Source organism: Larimichthys crocea, chromosome XXIV (assembly GCF_000972845.2).
Source record: "Larimichthys crocea isolate SSNF chromosome XXIV, L_crocea_2.0, whole genome shotgun sequence".
Taxonomy (NCBI): domain Eukaryota; kingdom Metazoa; phylum Chordata; class Actinopteri; family Sciaenidae; genus Larimichthys; species Larimichthys crocea.
In genome coordinates, this window is record NC_040034.1 from 12,602,305 (window position 1) to 12,626,369 (window position 24,065).

At 43.2% G+C, this 24,065-nt stretch overlaps 1 protein-coding gene across 1 annotated transcript in view; it reads left to right on the forward strand.

Annotated features, from left to right (window-relative positions):
- Nucleotides 1-24,065, forward strand: part of LOC104921405 (latent-transforming growth factor beta-binding protein 2) — an 80,985-nt gene that overhangs the window by 24,261 nt on the left and 32,659 nt on the right. The window contains exons 4-9 of the mRNA XM_019273079.2: nt 6,992-7,257; nt 8,196-8,375; nt 11,272-11,478; nt 12,862-13,151; nt 14,333-14,435; nt 22,239-22,313. Of these exons, the coding sequence (XP_019128624.2) occupies nt 6,992-7,257; nt 8,196-8,375; nt 11,272-11,478; nt 12,862-13,151; nt 14,333-14,435; nt 22,239-22,313 (1,121 nt within the window). The remainder of the gene's footprint in view (nt 1-6,991; nt 7,258-8,195; nt 8,376-11,271; nt 11,479-12,861; nt 13,152-14,332; nt 14,436-22,238; nt 22,314-24,065) is intronic.

The following is a 24,065-nucleotide window of genomic DNA, read 5'->3' on the forward strand; positions in this document are numbered from 1 at the left end:
AATGCTAACTGCTTTGAAAATACTAAACCATTTTGGGAGATACGCTTGTTTGCTAAAATTGAAACCACTCTTATGTCTGTGCAGTAAATATGAAGCTGGAGCCGCAAGCCAGTTAGCTTAGCTTAGCATTAAGACTGTAAAAAAAAACTGCTCTAAAGGTCACCAATCTGTACAAAAGTTTAAAAACAACATTTGACTGTTTTATGAGGAGCTATGTGTTGGACTATTTCTTAGCTGTGACCAGTTGCCAGGCAACCAGCTGAGTTTCCAGTAAGTGACAACTCCAGGCCAAGAAATAGTCCAACACATAATCGGCCATAAAATCACATGTCACCTTCACACTTTGTATGGATTAAACAAACAAGATGTAACAGGTTAATTAGTGAACTTTTAAAGATCCTGGTGGGCAGATTTTGTTACCTTTGGAAAGATCCCTTTTAGGCTAAGCTATCCGACTGCTGGCTATAGCTTCATATTTATCATACTGACATGAAAGCGGTGTCAATCTTCTAATTTAACTCTCGGCAAGAAAGAAAATAACTGTATTTTTGGAAATTGTGAAACTATTACTTAGAAACAAACAAAAGTTTTAATGATGCAATGAAATGTTGACGTGCAAGCTTCATGATTATCTTCCAAAACAAACTGTGAGAATAACAAGTGGAGGTTAAAGCATTTACTACCAGAGATTAAACATTCACAAAAAGCTGTAATTTAGGGTCAGACTTTAATATGACAGTGGCCGGTGTCAAGTTATTTTTGAAGTTTCAATGAACGCAGAGTTTGCCGCCATGTCATTGCGTAACCATGTTGCTATGAGGAACACACAACAACAGTATAATGAAAATGCCCTTGGGGTTGGATATTATATTTATTGGTGCATGCTAAGGTTCAAACCTCAGGATTTTATTGAAAGAAACACACAGGGACCTCAGTGGTGAATGATGAATGGATGAGGGCGTTCTGCATAAAGCCTGAGGAATGATATGTGTGACCGCAGCAGGGTTTGACCACTGGTGGTACAGATGGTTTGGTGCACTGACTGGGTGGGTAGGAGAGGACTAATTCTTTCTTTCAGTCCGTAGAGACTTCTTTCACCTCCTTAAATACACCAAGGCTGTTAAGACAAACCAAACTCTGAATTAACCTTTTCCCCTCTTTGCCTGTGGGCCCTTATAGCCAGATCAAACATGGGAAACAAAGCCCCATCCTATAAAAATAAAAACAAAATAGACTTAAAATATCCAATTAGTAATTCATTTCTTATGTAAAAGGTTACTTTTTACAAAATGAATGTTTTGTCTTTTCATAGCTACATCTTAGTTAATGTCTTAGACGTCACAGAGATTCATAACACTGCTGGGCTTTGAATAGCAAAACATGAACAAGAGTCAAGTGTGTGTGTCTTTGCTAATGTTCTTGAATAACACCTCCTGGGACTAGTTTCAACAGTCTGCACTCTCCTTCCTCGTCTGAAAGCTTAAGTCTGTGAAATGTGGAGCAACATCTGTTGTTGCACTTTTTTGCTGAAAAACATTTCTCTTTCTTGACGTTCTTAATTCAAGAGCAGAAAGGTATTATCTCTGTCATCTGTTCGAGGTGTTTTCCAGTTTAATGATGGCCTCCTTTGAAAAGTGTTTTTGGAAACTCATTGGACTACAAACCATATCTTTGTAACCGTCGCTTTGCCACTTGGTTGGAAACACTTTGCTTTGGAATAGGGCCAATATGCTTTGTCGTATCCAAAAACTGTTTGTGTACCCCTCACACAGTGCTCCTTATAGGTCACAATCCTCCCTCAAATACACTCATAAATCTTCTCTTCCTTTGTTGCCAGCAGTGTTTGGAGTGATCGAGCAGCACAAAGTTTGCATTGTTTCAGCTGCTGTTTGCACAGTTTTATAAATTTCCTCTTCCCTCCAGTTAGACTGATGATCTTCATGTCCAAGGGCAAGCTTTCAAATGAACAATAGTGTTTAACGCTTTCTCTGAATGAGATGAATGTGTGTAAACTTTGATTTACACTTGGTCTTTGATGACCATCATTTACTTTCCCATTTACCAAGTAGCCTTCAAATTGCCCTAATTATGTGCAGTTCTTATGTAATAAGGGTTTTTTGGCTGACGCGCCGCGTTGGAAAGAGGTAAATGGAACTATTAAAGATTTTGTTTAAATAAAAAGAATAATGACTGGATTTTCCTCAGCAGGGTAGAACAACTCTTGCGTTGATTGGTCGTAAACCTACTGATGATTCCAGAGGTTTGCCACTCGTCACTCTGGAGGTCAGGTCAAGTCCAACACAAAGAGAACTGTGACGGGACAAAGTGACAAGGCTGGGAGCTATCGGGTTTTGCGGTGTGACCTAAACTTAGATGCACATGCCAGACACTTCTGCCTGCTGTCACACTGTCTTGTTTAGACAGTCTGTTCAAAGCCAAATGGCTCCATCCAACAACCAGACAAGCTCTTCATATCAGTCTATTTTCTGCATTAGCTGCTATAAGCCAACAATCCGAGCCATTAGATGTGGGTTCGGACTTTGGTATTCTCAAACAAATCAAAATGAAAAATGAGGTTTGCCAAGGTAGACTTGTGCTAAGCTTCAAGTACTGAGAGTGCTGGTAAAAAACATTTAAAATCACAAGCTGACTTGCCATACCAAGCCCAGAAAAACTAGGTTCTCTGTCTGAAATACATTAGTTGTAACTGACAAATATGCTTTATTTCATGTGGATATTTATAGAGAGGGGATAATAAAAGCACCTGAGAGCCTAAACTGTTAGTGAATGAATCAGCTGTGGCCCATACGTTAATGTGCAGTACTTCACATAAACACTGTTCTGGCTTCGTCATGCAGCGTGGGCTAAAGAGATGGTTTAAGATGTAAACAATGGGCCTATTCCTGAGGATCTGGGTCACTGCGTGTGTGTGTGAATGTTTCGGGTGAACAGGATCATCAGATAAATCAAGAATTTCCATGTCTATCTAAGAGGCTCCTGTTTCCCAGTGGGCAACTTAAAGAAACAACACAAGTGGGTTGATTTGAAGCGGTGCTTTCCAAGCCCCCACGACGAGGGGGGGTTCCTGGCACTTAAGGAAAAACACCTAACTGGATTTCGCCACGTAACGCACACTCTCATCAAAACTTCAAAGTACACCTAGCGTTCTGTTTGGCAGTGTGTTTCATCAGGCTCTATTAACGACGTGGTTTATGGCATCAGCAGAATCTCAGAGATCATAGAGTTTGGAGCTTTTTTGACTGTCCTCCAGTTCTTGGTCCTGGCTTATGTTTTCACAGTGCTTGACTGTGTTCTGTTTGTGCTCTAAGACAGTCTGCTCTCCAACCCATCTGGGTCAAGAGGAGCCGGCTGGAACTGCCATTCAAGCTGTCTGTCATTCCTTCATGAGAATTAATATTCACATCTTGTAATACTGCGATGACTTCAAAGATATATGTAGCAACCTAACGCCAAGTAATACTTTTGCACATTGGAAGCTTTACAGTTGTTTCATGCACTGTGTGGATTCTTGGCCATCACTGTGATTTGTAATTTCCTCAAATGTGATGAGGTTTAGTTCGAATTGCTTTCCGTACATATGAAATGAATGATGATGATGAGTGAAAGTGGACAGCGCCAAGGACTTTATTTTTTAGTCAAGTCCTTGTTTGCTATCAGACTCTTTGATCAAGTCTTTGGACTGAGATTTATCATTGTATAAGAATTGATTGTTTCTCTTTAAATGTAATTATTGAGGAAATGTTGTAAACATGAAATAATACATGTCATGTACAAAAACAGCACAAGCCTGACACTTTGTGCAAGTAAATCTCCCTAATATAATCAAAGTGTCTCAATGATAAAACATTAGTTAACCTTTCAACATTTTCAACATTGTGTTTGTCAAAAATGCATTCTCTTCGGTCATTGTTGATGTGTTCAATTAAAGGAATTATTCAAAACATTTTTAAAACACTTATTCGGTTAGATATAGCTTAGCACACAGCTTAGCTTCCTCCAAAAAATATGCTTTATCTATTTTATAAAAACTTAAATTCAATGTTTTGGGGTTTCCGACGGTTAAATATACAAAAGAAAAATGTAAAAAGAAACTTCATTTTTGCTCTGATCAGATGATAAAATTGTAACTGGTCGATCAAACAAATTAAAACTAAATTCACTCCTATTTATTTAGTCTTGGTACATATTTAATCAGTTATCTGTTTCCCCTGCACAGTACAGCAGTACTGTTAGTACAACAGCCAGTGCAGTTAATGTTAATCATCCATATACTCAGCTGCATACAGTAACGTAAGGAGCTGTTGTAAACTTTGAGCTCTGTTTTCGCTCCAACTCCTAAAGGGAAATATTTGGCATTAGCTGCTAAATGCACCAGGTGATGCTAATGCAAAACTAAGTTTGCAAAACTGTGTCATGTCTGTGCTGGTCAAAACTCTTTTTTTTTTTTGCTGACAATGCTGATGAGAGCTGTGAAAGGGAACCAAAACAGTAAAGGGCCAAATCCTACCGGGCACGGATACGACACGATCCATGTGGGCCACCCACCCTAATCACGGTCTTTCTAGTCAATGTTTGAAACCTCTCCACTCTGCTCCGCCAAGTACACATTGCTATATATATGTTTATATATATAGTCTATAGACAAAATGCTTCTGAAACCCCCCCTGATGGAGTTTGAAGTCGTGTGGAGAACGGACTGCTCTGACATGACAGAGACGTGCTCAGTAAGGTTCTGCCATAACATTGCAGGCATTAAAAAATAAAACAATGAGCTGATAATCGCCAAAAACCTATTTAGAGCTTAAAGGGAAACTGCAGAGTCGGATGATAATAACTGTTAAGAGAACTTCTCAACTTACATATTTTAAATAAGTTTTCAGTGAACAGTATCAGGCATAAAAACCCGTATGAAATGACAAATTCTGTTAAAATCAATAAATTTTATTCGCCTCATTTCTATCTCGGCACCACCTGCTCAGTCAGCAGCTCTCTTATCAGCACTGTCAGTGAGTTAAGTGAAACTGTATGGCCATCATTTCATACCCAAAACATATTTCCCATCTGTCTGTTCAAACCATGTTCCATGTAATCTTGGCAGTGGTCTTCAAAATTGCTTTCAAGTCACCCAGAACAAGGCAGGGGAATGGTTCCTCTTTAGATTGCTAGCGCCTTGAAGTTCCTAATGATGACATCAAACGTTCTGAGTGATTCGCTCTTGCCCTCGCCGCCCCCCCCTCTGATCTGCAGGCAGAGAGGGCAGTGGTGAGCTCATGCTGGGAGGAAGTCACGTTACCATTGAAAGTGAGAAAGACAGAACGAGCAACATCTGGCTAAGCCTAGGAAGTCAGACAGGATGCTCGCAGGCCAGGTGTCACCGTTAGTGATGGAAAAACCCAATCATCCTTTGGAGTGGACGCTGTAGCTGGTTTAGCAACCTCCTGTAAGTCCTTACCACCTTGACACTAGGACCCCTTGTTTCCCTGTGTCACATCCTATCCCTGGGATCCGCCCTGGAGATCTGGGTCAGCAGCTGTCAGCTATAGGCGCTGCCTGTCCTCTTTCGAAAAGATGACGTGAGAAACCATTATCAAATGTTTGTCTCCCTTTTCCCCTTCTCATTTAGCGTCCTGTTCCCCTTGGCAGCAGGAATGTGGTTTGTTCTCTGTGAATAAAAAGACATGTATAGGCTTGTGCTCCATCGAACACAGCTGGAATAGGGCGTGTGTGTGTGTGTGTGTGCAAGTGTGTGTGCAAGTGTGTGCGCACATATGCATTTCTGCATAGCATGCACGTGTGTTTATTTGCCTGATTATCGTTGTGTGTCTGTGAGTCGAGAGAGCTGATTCAGGGTGTAAATACGCGGTGTGTGGCTAAAAACCACATGTAATAAATGTCAAAGCATGGTTTATATCCTCATTTGGGGTTTGATTTCAGCCTCAATTACCTTACAGGGCCACAGGTGTGCTTTGTAGAGCGGTTCCTCTGATCTACCCGACATAGTCCATCTTTGTCTTGCTCTGCTGACTGTCTGTCAGGGCAGATCAGTGGGATCCAGATGTTTTTTGGAGGGCTGAATCCCAGCACTCCCTGAGCTTTCGACCCCCTGAGCCAAGGTAGGCCTGCTGTCTGCCTGTCTGTCTGCGAGGCACGCGCCTTCCCCAGGTTGCTCACATAAGCTCAGCTTCCAGGTCGTGCAACACAGGGTCAGTAATTGACCCAAATCAAATGCTCACCGGTAAAAAAAACGTGCCCCTCTTAGCCCTGGTCGAGCTTTGTTCTTCGACCCTAGTTTTAATACTTCCTCCAGCCCCGATGTAACACACAGGATGTTGTTCCCTGGTTGGCTACGGTCAGAACTTGGAGTTCATAATCTAGTCAAGCAGACACAATGGGTGATGGAAATATCTATCTAGTGTTTAATCAGACACTTTTCTCTGAGGCGAACGGACTACCCACACACACACACACACACACACACAGAGAGAGAGAGAGAGAGAGAGAGAGAGAAAGAGAGAGAGAGAGAGTCTCATTACCTTTGCTTGCTTGATATTTTTAGTTTTTGTTAATCAGTGATGAAAAATTTTCTCTTGCGCAAAAAATGTCTTTAATGTCAGAAACTTTCATTCATTAGTGAGAGTCACGGCTCTCTCTGACTTACAGCAGATGTTAGTTTTAAAACCCTATGTGCTTAAAAAATGATATGCTATTATTCATTTAATTAAAACAAAATTATTTCCAAATTATTGTGTCTCGTCTATAAAATCAATTAAGCAAAACTATGACCTAAGACAGCGTGTTTTTCTCTTAGGAATGTTATTTTCTGTTGCAGACACTGACCACGCTTAAATGGATTTCACGGTGATGCACAGACATTGCTGAGGGGTGTGTCTTTGAGGGTCCATATACAGTATGTGTGGGACATTTTGTCTGAGGTCATGTGTTTATGGTCTTGTGATGATGTGATTGACAGGACCCAAGTGAGACGGGGACCCCCTGACTCCTCCCCTCAGCAGACTGGGACCTCCCGCACTGTGAAACGCTATCCGTCATCCTCTGGGCCTATTACATCCAACGCTCTACCCAGTGGCAACGGCTACGCCAACAGCCGCGGCGGTGAGCACAGGAACTGGCACGGACACAGAAACGGGCATAGCAACGTGCACTCCTTTAACACTCACAGGCCTTCCAGCGACAGCCAGCTGCATGGACAGTCCAACAATGTATTATCACCAGCAGGTAAGAACAAACCATATTTATTGCATACTGTGAAATTGATATCATAGATACTGGATCTGTTCTCACTTTACATGCATAATATAACATTTCCGCTGTCCTTAGCCACGTCAAAACAAACATGACCCACTCACAGAGGATAGGATACATACATACACATCCTGTGGTGTCATCGTTAAATAGAACATTAGCCACAAGAAAAAAAGTTGGCAGCTTCCCAGGCTGCACTTCCCATCTCCCACTGTCCACCCACCCCCACCCCCTCTGTGGTCTACATCACACCAGTCAGGCAGACGTTTGATATTAAAAGCTGCATACAGTGTGTGAGCATTTATGCGTGTGTGTGTGTGCTCTGCTTTTGTGCATGCACAGTTGAATGCTTTAATATCTTTGGGAATCTGCTGTGTCACCTCTCTGACGTGACAGGCACTGAACCCTGGCGCCTCTACCCACAACAAAAAGAAATGTGATCTCGTCTTTCCTAATTTTTATTTTCCCTTCACTACTTCATCCTCCTCTGATCCAATATCCAGCGTACGCAGCTGTCTGCTGTTCAAACCTCTCTTGTTTTTTAGCCCTGTAGCAGAGCAACGGCTGTTGAACAGCTTCCCACCATTACACAACGTTCACTTGCACTCACGCTCTCTTTGTCTCCTTCACACATACACACATCCAAAACACCTTCTCCTAAAGATAAAGGGCTTGGAGTCTAGCCCAATACCTAATAGTATTCTCTCCCTCATTTGTTGGCCTGTGGTACATCGTTCATTCAGCTCTGGCGTGCCACTGGCCAACCGTCAGCACACACCCTCGCACACTTATAAACCTCCCTTTGCCCAGACTGGGAGTGTGTCACAGTGAGGCTGACAGAGGAAGGATGCAGCTCGTCTCCAGCCTGTGTCTGTTGCTGCTCCTCATCCAGGTGTGTGTGTGCTTTCCAGGGGCCAACCTCACCTCCAACCTGGATCGCATCAAGATCGTCTTCACGCCCATGCTGTGCCGCCGGGTGTGCAACGGTGGCCGTTGCTACAACAGCTGTGAGAAGGGAGACATCACAACTGTCTACAGCGAGACCTCGCAACACCAGCAGCAGCAGCCAAAGAACCAGGGCTTCCGACTCTGTGAGTGTGGACTCCAGGCCCTCTGATTATCATTAACCCTTATCTTTCTTGACCGCTTGTCATCCTCACTATTCTTTCTCCCCTCTGTCTCTCTCTCTCTCTCTCTCTCTGTCTCTCTTTCTTACGTTCTGATTCTCACACACTTGCCCCGTGTCTCCATCCTACTTTTTCATTCCTTTTTTTATGGGGTGAGTTTGACAAAATGGGTTCCCAGTGGCATGCCGTCTGTTCTGAATACTAAGCTTGAAGAGGAGGCAGAGTGGTGGAGATGAAAGCTGAGAGCTGCGCTTGAAAAACTCTCACTGTCACAGAGAAACAGGGGAAAGTGGTAGAGACGGGGGCAGACCAGATTTAAAAAAAAAGGGCTCTGTAAAAGGGGGCTAATCTCCCGTCGCACACATACACACACACACACACACGTGGAGCTGGTGGTCCCACGCTCCCAACACTTAGCCCCATCTCTTTGCGGTTTACACCTCGCGGTTGGGCCCCGCCGTTAACCATTTAACGTGCTCCCTGGGAGAGCAGGAATGAATGAAAGAAGAGAGGGAGAGGCAGAAAGAGAGAAAGAGTAGCAGCATGAACAGGATTTTATAGGGATTACATTAAACCTTCCATTTATCCAGGGGGCTTTGCTCCAAATTCACACAGGAGTGTCCATGGGAAGGGAGGGGGTGGTCAATGCCAAGGGGTGGGTCGTACCCCTACATGTTTCTTAGTTTTCTCATCAGTTTTAAGGGTCTGGCTAAGGTCTCAGACTAATTACTGCGTGTGGATTAGAGGCTGCACATACCACACACATACACATATGAGCCCTCTCCGGTCACAACTCACACGGATACAAACAGTCATATGAACATGCGCCAGGCTCTTTGGGGAGGACCTAGCTGACTTATGAATATATAAACAGGTTGATGTTGCAGATTTATGTGCCCATTAATGGGGCTTTGGAACATGGTGTAGATATTCCAAACACTTCAGCGTCCTGGCAGAGGCCTTCCCCGAGATTACATTCCTGGCACCTCCGAACCTTTTTTTAATTCTCCCGAAGTCTCCCTTCATTATGTAAAAGCATGTGTTAAAGAGCGTGTTAAAAAGAGATTGCTCTCCATTTAGGCTTGCATCTGTTATTGCTCGGGCTGTGCGTGTTCGTCGAGGAATGTCAAGTGGACACTAAACAGTTATCTCATACTGTTGTTATGTTCCTTACACGGTGCAGTAAAATCTGGATGGATAATTACAATATGCTCCCTTGATACGCACCCTGGATACGACACTTACTTTAGAGCCTGATATTAGATTGAGTAGAAGCCTGTTTATTGAGTGAGAAGTGTGTGCATGTGTGTGTGTGTGTGTGTGTGTGGTTGCTAGAGGTTGTTAAATAGACAGACAGATAGGCAGACAGGGAGCGTGGTGTGCTGTCGACAGTAGGTTGTTGTCTAAGAATAGTTCTGGGGTGGGACTGGCCTGACACAGACCAGTGCAGACCTGTATCCCACGTTGAGAGGATTTAATAGCTTCCTTGAGCTGATTTCGCCAGCATGTCCTGTGTGTGTGTGTGTGTGTGTGTGTGTGTGTGTGTGTGTGTGTGTGGACACCAACGCTGGCTTTTTCTTGCATTACTTATTCCCTCGTTCTTGTCATCGCTGTCTTTTTTCTGTTTTCAATCTAATATATTAACATTCTCCTATCTGAATCCATTTCATTCACTATCTCTTGTTCTTCTCGTCTTATTCCATCCCTCTCTTCCTCCAACGCTCTCATTGTTGTTAATGCTGTGTGACAGGGAGTTCATTCCCTACATGCCATCGAGACTGTCCAGCGCCTCTCTGCTCCCTGTTTTACCCTGTTAGTGTGTTTCTGTCTGTCTCGATGAGACAGAGAGGATGCAGCTCACAGCATGTTTCCATCACTAGTGTCTTCTTTCATCTCATAGTATGTGGGCCATCTGTATCTCCAAATGTCTTGTAAAGCCGTGCTCATATTTGTGGTGTGTGGTACTGCTGAGCCAGAAAAGTTAAGTGCTTCACGTTTTCATCCTTTGTTCCGTCAGTGTTCTTTTCTTATTCATCATGGCTGGATATGGTTGGTTTACATTTTTATCGTCTTTGATGTTTTAAGTTAGGTGAGGTCAGGTCAGAGCGAATCTCTTGATGGGAGCAGGCCCAGGTATGTCGGGTGCTGGGCTGGCACTCATCCTTTATGCCAAAAATAAGGCCAATGAAAGGGCTGTGAAAGCAGTACTGTCAAACACCATATGGCCAGTACCGGCCCTTCCTCTTTTTCTCATCCCATGGTAAATTGCAAACTATAAATCAAAGTGTAGACTGAGCACGTTTTGGGCTTTAATTTACTTACACGGTTAAGAGCCAGTTGCCCTCCTTTGAAGATCTGATACGTCTTGTTTTTTCTACAGCTGCCAGCCAAGCAAGACAAAGACATCCATGCACTTGTTATTTTCTCCAAAGTATTACAGGATGAATCATCATTCATCACCACGCACGGGAGTCTGTAATTACTGATGTGAGGCGAAACGTGCCAGCGAAGGAGGTGTAGCGTGAAGGGCATTAGCTTTAGCCCTCAGGACAAAGTTAAAACTTTATAAACGTCATGTGGAACGAGGTGTCTGGTAGTCCCAAAGTAGAGAACAGCATGACCGTTTCTAACCATTTGCAAACAAAGCCTGTCCACATGAAGCCTCAGCACATGCTCTTCCTATTAGGACTCCCCTTCTGTTTCTTATTACTGGATCCTTGTGTATGAGAATGCATAAATCTGCGCAATTAAATGTGGCGTGCTGTGTACACGAGCTAATCTCTCACTTTTAATAACCTCTTCATCTTTTTCTCTTGACCTCTGACACAGCCCTTTGTTTCTCTCCTCTCCCTCTTTGCAGTCTTCTGTCAGATACCCTGTCTTAACGGAGGCCGATGCATTGGCAGGGACCTGTGCTGGTGTCCGTCAAACTCAACAGGGAAGTTTTGCCACCTGCCAGTCCCGTCTCCAGCCAGACCCACCCATCAGAGCCACAAGGACGCCAGCCACCATGGACCAAAGTCTCCCTCCCACACAATGTACACGCTACCACTGTCCAATCAGCAAGGTAATCCCCCAGCACTGTGGCAAATTGGAGGGCAGTAAACTCACTGACAGTTAACATTTCATGTTGACTCCAGCTCGACTCAGTCTACATACCATTCATCTTTTGTGGAGTAGTTTCTACACTAACAGAGAAGGGTTAAAAAGAGATGGTGCAACACAGCTAATAAGTGACAGCAGCTTGTTCCATTGTGGCTTCTCTGGCTCTTCCTTCCTCCGAATGTCTGTGCTGTCAAGAAAGATCTCAGTTGATTCGGTTGAACCCGACACAAAAGATTTAAAGCATTGGTCACAGCAATTCCACTGAAATGAATTTTGCTGCTTTTCACTTGCTGGTGCTATTTTTTCTTTGCCAGTTGCTCCATTTCTCGCTATGGTCACAGTTGATCTTTTTTAAATGCAGACAAGTCTACTCCTTAATTTTGAACAATGTTTGTCCTTTAATGCTCTGCCTTTGGCGGCCAGCAGCGGAGGTCAGACTCTATTTTGAGCGGAGTAAGTAATAGATGACTCAGTGGAAGTCCTTGTTTTGTTTAGCACAATGCTGCTTTTATCAAACACAAGGGGATATTATAAACAGAGTGAGGCAGTTATAAGTAATAATATAAAAGAGAAAGATTTGCTCACTTTCCATCTTACTCTCTGATTTCACTGTTTATTTCTCATTGCGTCTGACTCAGCAGTCTCTATCTATCTAATCTAAAATTAAGTAGAAGCAGCTTTGTCTTGGATAATTTCACTCAGAATTCTTCCACTCTTCTCTATGTTGAATTCAATTACATTAATAATCATAGTTAAATGACATGAGTCCAATGTCTATATTGTAATGTCACCACAAAAGAAATAATCCTTCCTCTCTGTTCTTGTATGAACGGAGGCAGTTTCATGTCCAGGCCCCTTGATAAGGTCTACTTCTTTTCCTTGGACTCTCCCTGCTGTCTGTCTGTGAGACTATGATTTATGAGAGTGGGTCAGGATTCTGGGAAAAAACCCTGGCACTCCCTGAAGATAGATGCTTCCCCTCTGTCAGAAGGACAAAAGAGCTCATTCTCCACATTGCAACATCTTCTCAGCTCCTCAACAAATCTGTTTTTGGTCTTTAAGATGATTTGATTTAAACCAGAGAATCCAAAACTCTTTGTTTTGTTGTTGTTTTGTAGTATCTTAATAACGTCTTCACAGCTGGGAATTCCCCAGGTTCTGTAGATCTCATAACTCGGTGATGAAGCAAGCTAAGTGAGTGTCGAACAAGTTTGTGCAGGATGTCAGCTGATAGCTCACAAACTGCAGTATGTATATACAGCTTTTATCTCCTGGCTGAGGATGCTTACACTTACATCATTCAAAATTCCCACTACATCGTATAAACTGTGTGTCTCTCCTCCAGTGTCTCTCCACCCATCCTTGGTCAACGTCCACATTCAGCACCCTCCAGAGGCCGAAGTCCACATCCACCAAGTAGCTCGGGTCCAGCCTGGGCAGAGGCCAGTTACCACAGAGGGAGCTCACTCTGTGCAGCAACGCTCCCAGCCTGGGAATGGACATGAGCCCACCAATGAGCATAGCAGCAGACACCCACACACGAACGTGAATGTGAATGGTCATGGACATGCCAGACCGCACAACCGTCAGAATGGACATGTGGGAAGATGCTTTCAAGAAACGGTCGACGGTCAGGTATTGTGTTAAGTCATTAAAACACACTCCACTGTCATCACCAGCTGATATAAGCCACCTGGTGTATCCTATGTTGAAACCAGTGGGAGGAAGTGTTGTTTTACCACCACATTCCCATCCTGTCACCTTCTCTGATACCTGCTGTCTCCAACAGGAAGTGGGCCTGTGGCTATGATTTATGTCATGTCCAGGATTTATGTGGTCTGACCACACTGGTCATCTCATGTTCCACCAAGTTCCCCCCAAACGTAGGCATGTTACGAGTTAGCATGAGTTCAGAGAACAAAGGGTTAAAGTTGAGCCCATGTGCTTCTCTTTGTGGCTCAAATGGGAAAAGTTTCATGGTCCGTGTGGCACAGTGCACGCACCGCTGATTTACTTTGCCTGGTCAGGATAATGTATGGACGTCATAACAGACATGTGTTGAAGTTAGGAAAGGGGAGGACTTTAAGTGGCAGTGCAAGAGCTTAGCTAATCTGTGGTTTTAATAATGCATCTGTTCACTTGGCTGTGATAACGCGTTGTGTTTGACTTTTTAGCCCTTTAGGTTTGCAGTTGTGACAACACAATGATCTGCAGCGAAGTTGTTTTTGCCAACATTATTCCCTGAACAAGTTTGTTTGTTCTGAACTGCAGCTCTACTCTGGTTTCATAAAGAGCTTGAAATTAAGCCTTCCAGTCAGTGATATTTCAGAGCCCCAATAGTGCTGCCCCAGAAAAGTAGCATACAAAAGCTTCAGCCAGTAGTTTCCCTCTTCTCCTGCCAGTATGCCAGTGTAGTGTTCTCCAGAAGAATGTCCTCTCTGTTGCCTCTTTAATTTCATAAATCTTTATTGGCCAAAAATCCAATAAGTTAGGTCTGATAGGAATGTCTCTCCACAATTAGCCAAGTGACTTAATGAGGCATGCCAGGAGGTTCATAGTTGTTCTTGAGACTCAGTGTTTATGTCCTCCTTCAACTAACCAGTCTCAGATGTGTCTAGTTCACTCTGTCCTTCCAGATAGGTATACACACACACACAAATACACACACTCACACACTGAGATGAACGCACTTACAAAGTCCGCCCTTGCCAACGTACACACACGTCTTGCACGCAAACAAGCATGCATGCAAAAACATGTAATTCTCATTTTCAAAACTTGTTTCTTAGATTTAATGCAGATGTGTGTTATTGTAGTGTGGCAAGCCTCTGCCAGGCCTAACCAAACAGGATGATTGCTGTGGAAGTGTGGGTGCCTCCTGGGGTCTAAACAAGTGCCAAAAGTGTCCAACCAAACCAGGTAAGCCCTCCTGACTAAGGCCATCAGATCTGAGGATTTTTTTTGTTCGGCTCTGTTCCACTGCATATTGAAATCTAATCCAGTCTAATTCTGTAGGTATTATTTTTCTGTTGTGCTATTTTTATGTTAATCTTTTGATATTTTTGCACTGTTATGGTTTAAAACAGCGAGGTGCAGCTAGGCTCTTCTTTTATTGTGATTAAAGTGTTTAGCCCTGTTTTATTCCTTTGCAGAAGTTGTTGGTGGTGAATTTTTGCTGCATTTATCACAGGCATAAACAACACCGAACTGATGCTGATTACCAAAAAGCACAGTCTTTTAGATTCCTAAACTCCTCTGAGGTGGTTGTGTGATTCCACTTGTAAAAATGAAGCTGTTTTCGCTTCCATAAAACTAAAAACCGGGAAGCAAATGAAAACACATTTAGCATGAAGATGAGAGCCTGAGAGCTTGGCAGGAGTGCCACCCACCCTGCGGGCAAATCAAGCCAACGTGGCCTTGAAAGAGTGAGGAAATGAACAGCCACAGTTCAGCTGCTTCCCAACCAGAGCTGCGGTAGGTTTGAGAAACAGCAGCAGGGTGGTTGTACGCCGGCAGGCAGGGTGGGTGGTGGCACCCTTCACTATAGGTGGAGACTCACCCGGCCTGACAGCTCTGTGTATTATTTGGAGTCCTCACGGGAAGCAGCTTTGGTGGCACACGGGGACACTCAGTTATTTCCTGACACATACAATCATATTACAGCCCTGCCCGCACATGTCAGCTGGCTGTCAAAGTGCTCGCATCCTGTTTAATGTCCGACCAGACCTTAATCAGAAGCAGACATCGTCCCTCTCTGTCTTCTCCATCTATTATTGATGCCGATCCACTCTTTTCTCTCCCACTTTCTATCTCCTCCAGCATTCCAGATTCTCGCTCTTCCTAAGTCCCCGATCTCCTTTGGCTCCCAGATGTTTTCCTCTGATCCACTCTTTGAAGTTTGAGGGTGTGGGGGGGGGGGGGGGGGGGGGGGAGCAGAGTGAATACCGCATTCGCTCATTTTTGTGGATGTTTTTTTGGGGGCAGCGTACTGTAGGCTCGGGTCCCAGGTCACACACAGGCGGGGAGTAGAAAGAATGAAAGAGAGGAAAAATGAAGTCAAAATGAAGTCATGTACTATGTCCCAGAAGTCTTCTTTGAGGGAGCTTTAATAAGAGAAATGCTTTGAATTCCTCTAGAGTGTTATTGTTCTCAGTTTAGACACTTGGCTAGAGCTTTCAGCTGCATACCTCCCCAACTGGCCAAGACGTATGCTTTCTTACGTGTTTGACAGGAATGATATACAACCTGGAGACAACAGCCCCTGAAAAATGATGCTGTTTTTTAATTTTTTTATTTCATAGTGAATGGGTCAGTTGTCAGCTTGCACTGTGGGGAAAAAAGTCATATAGCTTAAGAGTCTCCTGTGTTTCTTGTGGAGTATGTGATAATGATGTCATGAAAGCCCAGTTTGTGTTTAGGGGTGTAACGCTACCATTGGTCAGTTTATAGCTGGTTACAAAATGCAGTGTTGACTTAGAGCATTGCTACTTCATTTATTTTTATTACATTTTAGGTGGTTCCAACTTTGCATCCTGGCTTTACTTTGTTATGTTACTATAGGTCCATTCTGCCTCCACATCACTGTCATTACATCAGACTCACTCGATATAGTGAATGATACAGTGTCAACCGATAATCAGCACTGTGCTTTATACAAAGACTCATATTGCTGTTGCACAGTCTGGCTGTGTCTCATTGTGAAATCTGTGAATGTATTTCAGCAAAGCTGACGACATTATATAGCAAAGTGTTATTTATTATTCCACGCCAAAGACTTTATGTCACTGTTGTGGCAATAATAAAGGAGATTATGTCCGTGTGTAATGTGTGTGTCGTGTGTGTATGTAAAGGAGGGCTGACGTTATGGAGGCATGAATGCCAGCGTGTCCCATCTCAGTGGGAGGTGAAGCCTTAAGGAGCCAGTGCCTTTAAAAGTCATATGCTGAGGATTCCTAGGTCGTAATGAGATCCAGATCAACCAGCACAGGCTCCAGTGAGCTCCATCCCTCTGGTTCTGATGATGAGGTGGAGTGGAAAAAAAACCTGCGCTGCAGCTTTGTTTGAATTTCAAACTAGTTCAATCTAGGATTGTAACTCCTGATCGATTTAGAGGTGGTCAAAAGTGTATGAGAGCTACCCAGTGACAGAGGAGGCAGTTTGGTCATGTAAGAAACTGAGAGGAAGTTTGATCTTGAAAAGCAAAGAGCCAGGATAGTGTCAAGGATGTCCATCATTAAAGTTATCTGAGGTTCCCTAAGCCAACTGAAGCCCATTTTCTGTGAGCCTGGTCTCACCCATACTGTAGTGTTGGCATGATTTTCTATAATTGTGCTGGCAGCCCCTCCCTCGCTGTGAATTTCACAGCTAATGGAATTCCACAAGCCATTTGTCTCCCCATCTGTCATTGCTGGGCAGCTTCCCTCTCTGTGACTCTCCCCATCTGCGATGCAAGGAGGCTTCCCAGGGAGCCAGATCAGACGTCCCCAGGGCCCACAAGTAACACCCACACCCACAGGAGCCTTGGCCCCCATCCTCTAACTCTGCCTCCCTGGGTCATCAGGGTCATCATGATGTCACTACCCTAGCAAAGTCTTTGCCCCACCCTCTATTCCACCTCTATCTGTGGGAGTTGTCTGTCTGTTCCCCCTCAACTCTGCGTCTCTCCGTAACGAGGACACCACACTTCATGAGGTTTAGATCAATAAAGGCAGATGAAGCAAAGAAGGAGGGGGCCCGCAAAGCTCCTCGACTTCCAAATCTTCCCACATGAACTCATCCCTCCCAAATCTCCCATCTATTCCCCAGACATTTAATCTGACATGCACCGAGGGCCCAAAGCCTGCTCATATTGTGTTTTATTAGCACCGATCAAACATGAACACTTGTTAATGACCAACAAAAAGCAGAGATGAAATGACTTTGCCTCAGAAATAGGCAGCTAGAAAACAGATGCATTGGAACATTTCCATAGCAGCTTCTCATGGTGATTAGATAGAGACGTCACATGTATTTGACAGCATTTGATTCACTGATGTTGACTTAGTGTTATCCCTTCACAACTAGAACGATGGAATCTATTAGCCGGGCAGCAGTGTAACTAATCATGGCTGAGCAGACCTAACCACTACGAGAAATAAATCCCAGTTGGAGGCAGATGGATATAAGGTTTTTGTTGCGTTTCTTAATTGGATACAAGCTAAGTTAAGCACATTTTTATTGGGAATGTACCGTGGCATGCCTTCTTTTGGAACAAGCCCAGGAGGTTTATTCCACAGTGAACTGGAGATTATAGAGGAATGTGGGTCTGTTTTAAATGTGTGTTTGATGCAGGTCACATTGCCATCAGTGTCTTCATAGAAGGGCGTTAAAGCAGAATTGTCAAACTGCAAACAGAGATGTAAAGCACATACTTTTGTGAACAGAAACAATGAAAAGTATGTTTTGAGTAAACATTCAATGTTGAGAAAGAAAAATTAAATTCATCAAAGCCTTTTTGTTGCTGCTTCACAATATGATACAGATACACAACTAAGACTGTTAATGATTGAGCAAATGTCTAGTTTCTTCATTGGTTTTGTGCCCATGTGTGTGTCAGCAGGAGGATGTGGATATTAGTCCCATGTGTCCTAACTGATTAGCCTTTGCCTCACTTGCAGGGACACATTATTTACAGGGCATATGATATGGACCGTGCCAGACTGGCAAATGTGGCGCGTGCCAAGGAGACATTCTGTTTTGAAAGCAAACGACTTCCCTTTATAAGCTGTTTGCTCCAATCAAGCATTGGCTCAAAGACCAAGAAGAGATGGCTTTGCCATATTAGAGACTCAAAAGACCTAAAACCCTCCATGGTGATTAAAGGGCCCTCTTTGCTCCTGGTTTTCTCTCTGCGGCACCAGTGTGTCCCGTGGCGGCATGTCAGAAAGTAAATTGCTGGAAAGGGTCCTGAAGAGGACTTGGCTTTGGTGAGGGTTGTTTTCCTATACAGTGGCCCCCAATGGAGTGGAAAGGAAGTCTCCTGTTCCTGTACTGTGGATGGCATCAGTCCCTCCTCCCTCTTGTATCCCACGCGTTCCAGCTTTTCCAACCAGTTAAGGAGAGAAGTCCAACACTGAGGTTGCCTCCCAAGCAGGTCTCTGGGGAAGCTGGTGAAGGGCTCTGAGCCCTGTGATTGATGGACCAGACCTCTCAGTTGCTATAGAAGAACAGCCCCCAGGCCGGGTGGTCTACAGAGTGATTGTACCGAATTAGCAATTAAAGATTTCTGTACAGCTGAGGAACCCATTGGACTATAAACTTGGTCCGTTCTCAGACTCCGGCCTCCTTCTCTCTTTACTTTCTTTCTCTAATTTTGCATAATTTGCGCTTTTATTTGAATACCCTCAGCAGGGCCCTGCGTGGAGAAAACTTTACTTTCATGCTGAAAAGAAACTAAAGGGATTTATTCAGATTCAATTTGCGACTGCACCACCAATCAAGAAGCTCCAAGGAATTTGAATTACACTTTCAGGTCAGGGAATTCGAGCAAATATTATTGAACAGTCGCCAGTGGAATGCACAACACAATTGAATGGAGACGAACAATAAATTAGTAAGGGGTGACAAAGTCTTTTGTTGTACAGGGCTAACTGGATAGACAACAATTGGAAGTTTCTGTCTGTACCCTCACTGGATGCAGACCAGTCTGGGACTCCAGTGTTTGTAACCATGGGTGACACTAATGATGCGCAGCTTGAGCTCACTCTTGCAAGCCACTGCCTGTATATAACTCTACACAAATGACTGTAGAAACGAGCATGAGAACGGACAAATCATTAAATCCCTTGAGGATAACGTAATTCATAGCTATTTGTACAATTATGACACGGCCAAGTTGTCACCGAGTGTTTATCACCTTTTCTTAAGGTCAGTGTTATTGAATGTTAGTTTGCTGGTACAGTAGCCAGGGATTAAAACACAAGACTCAACAACAGTAATTTATCAAACCTTGTTCCAAACTTATTAAATTAATTAATCTAAGCAGCAAGACTCTGTATCTTATAATAAATGTACCCTAAAGGAGGAAACCTTTATTTTTAGCAGGGCTGTTGTCAACCTCTGTATGCTGAGTTTCAGCAGCTGGTTTTTAAAAACTTAAATTGCCTCTAGGGAACGATAAAGATCTACTGAACTGAACTCTGATAACAAGCAGTTTTAGATCCAGCGCATGAGGATATGTTGAGTACAATCTGCCAAATTATTTCCTATGTGCAAATAAAGTTTTACGAACATATACTGTAAATGCGCCTGGTATACGTGGAAACGTGCCAACTTTACTTCACTGTTTCATGTCTGTGCGATACATAATTAGGTTTTAAAGCTGCTCAAGATTTCTGCACCATTTCAACCTTTTCTCCCAAGCCATTTTAATACGAGCTGCGTTTTGAAATAAGCTGTCTCTCAGATTCATGTTGAAGTTGTTACTGACTGCAGAGGTCCTCACCTCCCTGCTAATAAGCTTTATTGAGACACCCGGACCTCCCCCACTGGGCTTCCCTTGGCATGTGCGCTCTGCTGTCACTCAGGCTAGACTTTCCCTGATCCCATCGCTGCAGGAGGGTGTGCCCACCGCCCTACCACAACAGCTCATTACTCAGAAACTTTGAAAGGGGGATTAGGAGGGTGCGGAGGAAGATGAGGAGGTGGGCAGACAGGAACAGGGGCGTCGTTTTGACACAGTTCCCCCCTTTTCCCGTTGCCCCCTTCATGCTGACCCACTTCTGCTTTGTCAACCCTCAGGTATATTGACCCTGCCTGGTCCACTGGGTCACAGCAGGGCCAAAACATAACTCAGCTGCCAGGACCACGTTCCCAGAAAGCCTCCATGTGGCACACATTCCAATCACTCCTGGGAAAATGACACAAACTCATGACTGATTGCTATAGGAAAACTGATGAGGGAGCTTGTGAAATAAATAGCAGAGATGTATTGGATGTGTTTTCTATCACTTCTAATGATTGGCGACATATATGGCTGAAGATGTGATAGATGTGATTCTCTGGCCATGCTGGTCCACAGTCAGGCATACAGATTGCCATTTACATCATACCAGAGCTCCCTTTCAACCGCTCACAGGTTTTCTGGAGTTATGGTCACACACACAGTGAAACTTTCTTTCCCTTTCCCGGAGCGCTCTGCCAGGGGTAGAGATGTTTTCTTTACTGGCAAGGCTCTGACCGTAGTTTCTTGCATGCGTCACCTCTGTTTTCAACTCTTCGTCGTTGTGGCAGCAACTTCAAAGTAACGCTGTACTTTGGTAAAATCTTTTTTACTTTTTTATTTTTTCTGGCCATGCTGTAAATCTAAAGATTATCATCACTGTCATTTGTTCCTTTTTTCGGTGAGCACAAGATCTCGGATACGATTTCACTCTACGTTGACTCTCACTGGATGATGATGCAAGTAAAAATGGATGCAAAGGTTTATTACTAAATACTGTATATATAAATAAAGCAACTAAAAAAAAAATAATAATCAAGTTCAAGTTCTGTTTCAAAGTTTGGAAAAATGTTCATGAATTTGAAACCCCTGCATGAGATAAGTCATAACAAACTTTGCTGTACATATGCCATCTAATATTTTTTTTAAATCTTGGCAGAAGACATTTTCCAATGCGATTATGTGCTAAACAGAATCATGACTATCATGATTTGCAACGTTTTGCCATCATAGCCTTAAGCCGTCTGACTTAGTGTAATCTGAGTAGACTATAACAGTGAGAAACAGTTCCGTCATGTTAATAAGTATGTCATTATTCATAGAGCTTTCCTCACCCAAACACACATTTTCCCTCCAAAATCAGAGGTTGGATCATCTCCTTTCAACATGATATGAAGCTAAATTCTTCATCTCAGTTTATGTCATGGAAAGATCTGCTACTAATAATCACCCTGTCTTTGTTTAGAAACCTATAAATCTTCAAACACACCAACTCTTTCGCTCTGTCAAACACAAAGACTTTCTCTTTGCCATGTGATAGTCGCCCTGACCTCTCTGTACGTTTAGTGTAGTATGCTGGGGCTTGACTGGGTGCCGAATGAGTAATGAAAAAATGTTTTCAGGCCTCTGTCACTATAACAGACACACCATGTTATTTACTGAGGCACTTCTGTGAACTTTTAATGTACACACCTGAAGCACACACCACATGATTTTTATTGCCTTGGCAAAAGAAGCGAAAAGAAGTTTTGGGCCAATCACTTACCTGCCAGCCGTACATTTATCGTCATGCTAAGCAGTTAAAGTATTAGTCTCTTGTTTAAGTAGATTCACACTGTGGTTGGTGATAAAGTTCAGGGCTGTCATGAAGGCTTCCTCAATGTATTTATGATGTAAGCACTTCCTTCGTTTGTCCCTAGGGGTTGAACAGAGTTATGGTTAATATGATTATAAATGACGTCGAGTGTTATCGTTACATTCTGCTGGATGGCAATGCTGTCTTATAAATGTGGTTGATGGGGATCAATTTCCATACACTCACTCTGGAGTCCCTCGAGGCCCAGCTGTGGGTCCCCTCATTTTTCCCCTTGCCAAGATGCTTCACATCTGTAAGTTATATGGTCCCCTCCTAAAGCTGCTCCTCTTCTCCCTCTGCCATGAATGCAATGCTTTGTGACAGAGAGGCACTGTACTGTAAGATCATTTGGCTCTTCTGAAGTTGTGCTTTCTCTTTCTGTTTGCAGCATATGCAGTGATTGCAAACGGACAAGTGGAATGTTCCAAAGGTTTTAAAAGGATGAATCTGACACACTGTCAAGGTAAGCTATAAAATACGTTGAAGAAATTCAATATTTTCTGAATGTTATCATTTGATATAACTCTCTGTATATTTTAATAGGTAGTTTACCCATAACAAAAACATAGCGTATATTAAATATAATGACACGGATGTGATAAAAACTTACTGGCCATATGTTTCCATGTTTACATGGACCCCTGCAGACTTCTATAAAAGTATTCCTTGCTGTACGTCTGGCTCCTATGGGAACCAGGTCAAAACTACAATTAGTCTTGGTCCAGGGTCAGAGTTCAGCAGCCAATAAGCACCTGGGGCTGCTGTTTTAATTGGGGTTCTGAGTGGAGACTGGTACGGCAGCCTGCGATTATGGCAAATGTGGCTCTCTTTCTCTGAGTATCTGGGAGGGAGCTTTAGTTATAGACCTGTTTGTTGCTAAAGTGCCAGCTCACCCATCCACCCGCACTGTAAAAATAAACTTAGCTTGTTCGTGTACATATACACATACACTGTGTTTTCCTCTATTGCAACCTCCCAGAGGTGTATATCTGTCAGCTTGCTTTCAGTTCACGAAGCAGTAACCACCCACAGTGTCAGCTCTAGTGTAGTCTTCTTGGCTATTTGTATTTGTTGGTGGTGTTAGTATACATCTCCAGAATTAATTGACATGAACAAATAAACTTTGTCCGAAGGACTCAGCAAAAATGCACTGCTTTATCTGTGAACAATGCAACTGATGTTGACACTTTCAATAACAAACGTAGCCTTTCTGACAGTCTACTTGAACTGTGTCAATGACTTGATTAATGGTGTCATAATCCAAAGGGCAATGCTTACTGAAGCTTATGTAGTGGAACAACATTACGGTCCAGTGCATGCTTTGACTACATCTAAAACAGACCTCATCTTCTGGTTCAGTAAGTTCAACATGTTTTCTAATCTGCACAGCACTATTGGCCGATTGATGTTTTCAGGTAATGATTGAGCTGAGAAACATATTTTAATAAAACAAAGACCTGTGGACAAGGACACACTTATTTTCCAATAGTGCATCAACTAGCCAACAACTGTGGAAATTTATCTTTCTATTATGCATGCTTTTCTTCTGTGATTGTTTCAAGATGTTTCTCCCTTTCAGTTGCTCATTTCTGGAGTTCCAAAAAAGCAAAGCTGACAGTTACCCACAATGTTTACTGGAGCGCTTTAAAGTCTCAGCTGCTGCTCCATTCCCAAAAATTATTTCTAATTTCAGGTCTTGCAACAACTGCCAAGGAGGCAAAAACTTGCCTTTTCTGGGATTTTGTCATTATTATCAGGATGGTGTCCAGCTTGCCAAACTGTGGCTCCTATCCTGAGCTGTTTGCAGTGTGTTTTATTGGAACAGAGCATAGCTTGTCTCATATTCAGCAACAGGCACGATTTACCGCTCTCCCCTTGTACACTGACCCTTGTGGTCAATGACATCCACACTAAGATACGATAAGATGCTCCATATGACCCACATGCTGCACTCTGACTTCAGAGACAATCCCTTATCTTCAGAAGCTGCTTCCCAGAAACTAGGTCAGCTAAACTGGTCGTTTTGTAGCTGCGCTGGTTAGATGAAAGGCTCGCATACAGTAGACGCATGTGCAGTCTCTGTTGTGGGTGGTAAACTGGTGCCGGGAGCAGGTCGTATTACTCATACACCACTTCAAAGAAGAGATGATGGAAGTCTTACAAAACTCTTTTGACATTTTGGATCTACTTAATGAAAGCTACAAACAATTTTTAA